The sequence below is a fragment of the Chanos chanos genome, chromosome 10 (assembly GCF_902362185.1).
Source record: "Chanos chanos chromosome 10, fChaCha1.1, whole genome shotgun sequence".
In the NCBI taxonomy this organism is placed as follows: domain Eukaryota; kingdom Metazoa; phylum Chordata; class Actinopteri; order Gonorynchiformes; family Chanidae; genus Chanos; species Chanos chanos.
The window spans coordinates 40041177-40044417 of record NC_044504.1 but is presented as its reverse complement, the minus strand read 5'-3'; the positions used below and the strand labels follow the sequence as shown (position 1 = coordinate 40044417).

At 42.0% G+C, this 3241-nt stretch overlaps 1 protein-coding gene across 1 annotated transcript; it reads left to right on the top strand.

Moving 5' to 3' along the window:
• Positions 1-1063: 1063 nt before the first annotated feature.
• On the top strand, positions 1064-1993 carry cdk5r2b (cyclin dependent kinase 5, regulatory subunit 2b (p39)). Its single transcript, XM_030787172.1, has one exon. The coding sequence runs from the start codon at positions 1064-1066 to the stop codon at positions 1991-1993; it is 930 nt and encodes a 309-aa protein (XP_030643032.1).
• Positions 1994-3241: the final 1248 nt, after the last annotated feature.

Here is a 3241-nt window from a genome sequence, read left to right as displayed (position 1 = left end):
TGTGCTCTGTTCAAAGGCAGTATTTTTATAGCTGTTCCTTGACTTATTGAACCGAACAGAACATATTAGTGGAATGGGGGTCAGCGGTTCAGCTCAAATTATCCACAGATTGTGCAGTTTAGCTGATTAAATGTAGCATGATGTGAAATGACTTTGACCCTAATTATTTCTACTCTAACCTGTGAATGGTCGTCTAATTCTTACTTTGTTACTTTCGTGATAGTCGGTGTTTTGTGATAGCCAGTATTTTGCGATAGCCGGTGTTTTGGAGACAGCAGGCCTCTGACCACCAAACAGATACTATCAGTTACCGTAGAAAACACTGTGACTGTGTCCATCAGGGCTGTCTTTGATCATCACTAGCGTTTTGAGCTTTTTTTCTGATCATATTTAACATGTTCCAGTACTTTGGGGTACTTAAAATGCATAAAAGAGGAATATAGGGACACTTCCTATATCATGTTTTTATTGCTTTAAGAATACTCTCAATAATATTTCCGGTTCTCTTTCATGTAAACGACTGGTTGCCGTTGAGACACAATGTGGAGCACGTATTTTTATCTCTTCAGGAATGAGTCGAATGTGTGATGCAGGGACGTTTTGGGAAAAGGAGGGCTATACATGGCTACTTCATTCTAAAAATGAAATCCGTCAGATCATCGGTGGTCATCAGGCTTCCTATCTATTGGTCCACGGGGATGCCATTCCACTTTTCTCCGCTCGGGGTTGGCTAATTATTCAGACAAGATAAACTAATCCCTGTTTACAGCGAGTGACTCCCGCTCACTTTTCTTGACCGCAAATCCTGTGGCTCAAGACACAGCTAAGGGCTTTCAAGACTGCATGCTCCGTCTGTATTTCCGACAGGGGTTACCGAAAGTGAACCGCCTCCCAGAATCTATCCACTACTGTCAGCGCATCTGTTCCTACCAACCCGTCCCATCTGCATCGCAAATGGAGTTGCAACCCTGATTTGATTCATTTACGCTACAGCGGGATCTTCCACCCCGGACGTGAAAGACAGCTTGCACAGCCTGTGGCGTTTAGGTAGCTAACAGCAGATATGGGGACAGTGCTGTCTATATCCCCTACATCAAGAAAGGGGGCTATTTTGGACGAAGGAGCAGAATGTAGACATGAGAACAGCGGGAAGATAGAGAAAGGCCTTAAGAAACAGTCGGTGGTGGTATCGACACTTACATGGAGGAGGCTAGTAACTGCATCAGCAAAGAAGAAGAGTGCCAAGAAAGTTAACCCGAATCCTCCAGTGCCTCAGACCAGGGACAGCCGTGTTGACCAGCTGAATAATGAAAATCTGAAGAAATCTCTGCTGCCGACTGCAGACCGGAAAGCAAAAGCGGTACCTCTCGCTGTTCCAATACCTACAGTTCCAGCACAGAGCCTTCAGCCTGATAAAACACGGACAGCTTCACCAGACGCAAAGCAGCTCGTATCTGTCCAAAGGCAGTCAAGCAGCAGATCACTGATCTCTCCGAGGCGCGTTATTGTTCAGGCTTCAACCGGAGAGCTGTTGCGTTGCCTCGGGGAATTCATTTGTCGGCGATGCTTCAAACTGAAAGAGCTCAGTCCTAATGAAGTTATTCTTTGGTTCCGGAACGTGGATCGGAGCCTCCTTTTGCAAGGCTGGCAGGACCAGGGTTTCATTACTCCAGCTAATTTGGTGTTCGTGTACTTGCTTTGTAGGGACACAGTCACCGATGATATCGAAAATCAACGTGAACTCCATGGCATCTTCCTGACCTGCCTCTATTTGGCTTACTCTTACATGGGTAACGAAATTTCGTATCCGCTGAAGCCTTTCATGGTAGAAGCAAATAAGGAAGTGTTTTGGGAGCAGTCCTTAGATGTGATTGATAAAATGAGTTGTAAAATGTTGCAGATTAATACTGATCCACACTTTTTCACCGAGGTTTTCCAGGACCTCAAAAATGAAGGACAATCGAAGAAAGATGCAAATGATGTGGAGCGTTAAATCAATAGCACTCCCTGAATGGTGGTCTGAATGTAAAAAGCTCATTGCACGGAGATACCCACTGATGCTGGTTTATCTGTTTAGATGTTATTCGCTTTTCAATGGGTTATAGTCATTGTAGCAGTATTAAACACGTATTGCTATACTGTGAATCACAGTAGGTTATATGGGATTACGGGTATTGAGGCAGTAACAATGCATGCTGAATGTAATGTATTTGTACATTCACTTGAACTCTGAAGCATATCGTGGTCATACTGAAACTGTCAGTATTTATTTGACGGTCTTTTACGTGTAGAATTTACAAATTTTGATTGTCCTGGATGTTTTCAAGATACAGTGAATGGAACTATCCAAGGTGCTGACTGTTCGCTGGACGCTTTTGCACAAAGACTTCTATGGGCCTCGAATGCAAATCCCTTGAACAAATTCAGTATTTAAGAAGTTTCGTGCCAATCGACGTGTGATAATAGGCTAATACGTAGAGTTTTATATGTGATTACAGCAAATCGGACGTTTTGTATATGTGTCGTAGGCTTCTTTGACTTTTTCTAAGCCAAAAAAAAGCTAAAGTTAAAACGAGCCAATCGTATTTTCTTCAGAGTAAAGTTTCAGTCACTGGCACTGTATTTTTTCAACGACCCAGATAAGTTATTTCATATTCTAAAATGCAGCAAATACATTTTAACTTGAAGCCAAACTAGTTTCCCTAAAATAGGGAACTATGTTGTTTAAAAGTTGCCTTTTGGCCCGGGAACCTGGAACCAGTGTTTGACTGCATTGCTTGTTTGCATTGCTTGTTTTTTGGCATACACAATCTCAGACCTCTTTGGTTCCCCAGTGAAAAAAAAAAGTTTATGACACTTTATAAGACACTACAGATGAATGATACGTTTTGATTGTATTTATATTCAAATAGTGGATAATGAGACAAAATGTGATTCTAATCTTACTGTGTGAACTGCTCTGTTTAGAGAAATAAAATGTCACTGCCCAGCTTACTTCATTTTGGAGATCAAATGACACAGCATATAGGACAGTGTCATTCAGCCTTCCAGGCAGAGTGCTAAGACTACACTGATCAAGTTGAAACATTATTTCAGGCACAAGGATTTTTCTACTAGCATACTCCCAGGCACTGCAGACAACATGAGTCATCAGTGTGCTTTTGCCTGAATACAACAATGAGAGGGAACCATCGAATTTATGAATAAAACAAATTGCATGAATGATCTTACAGTTGATTGG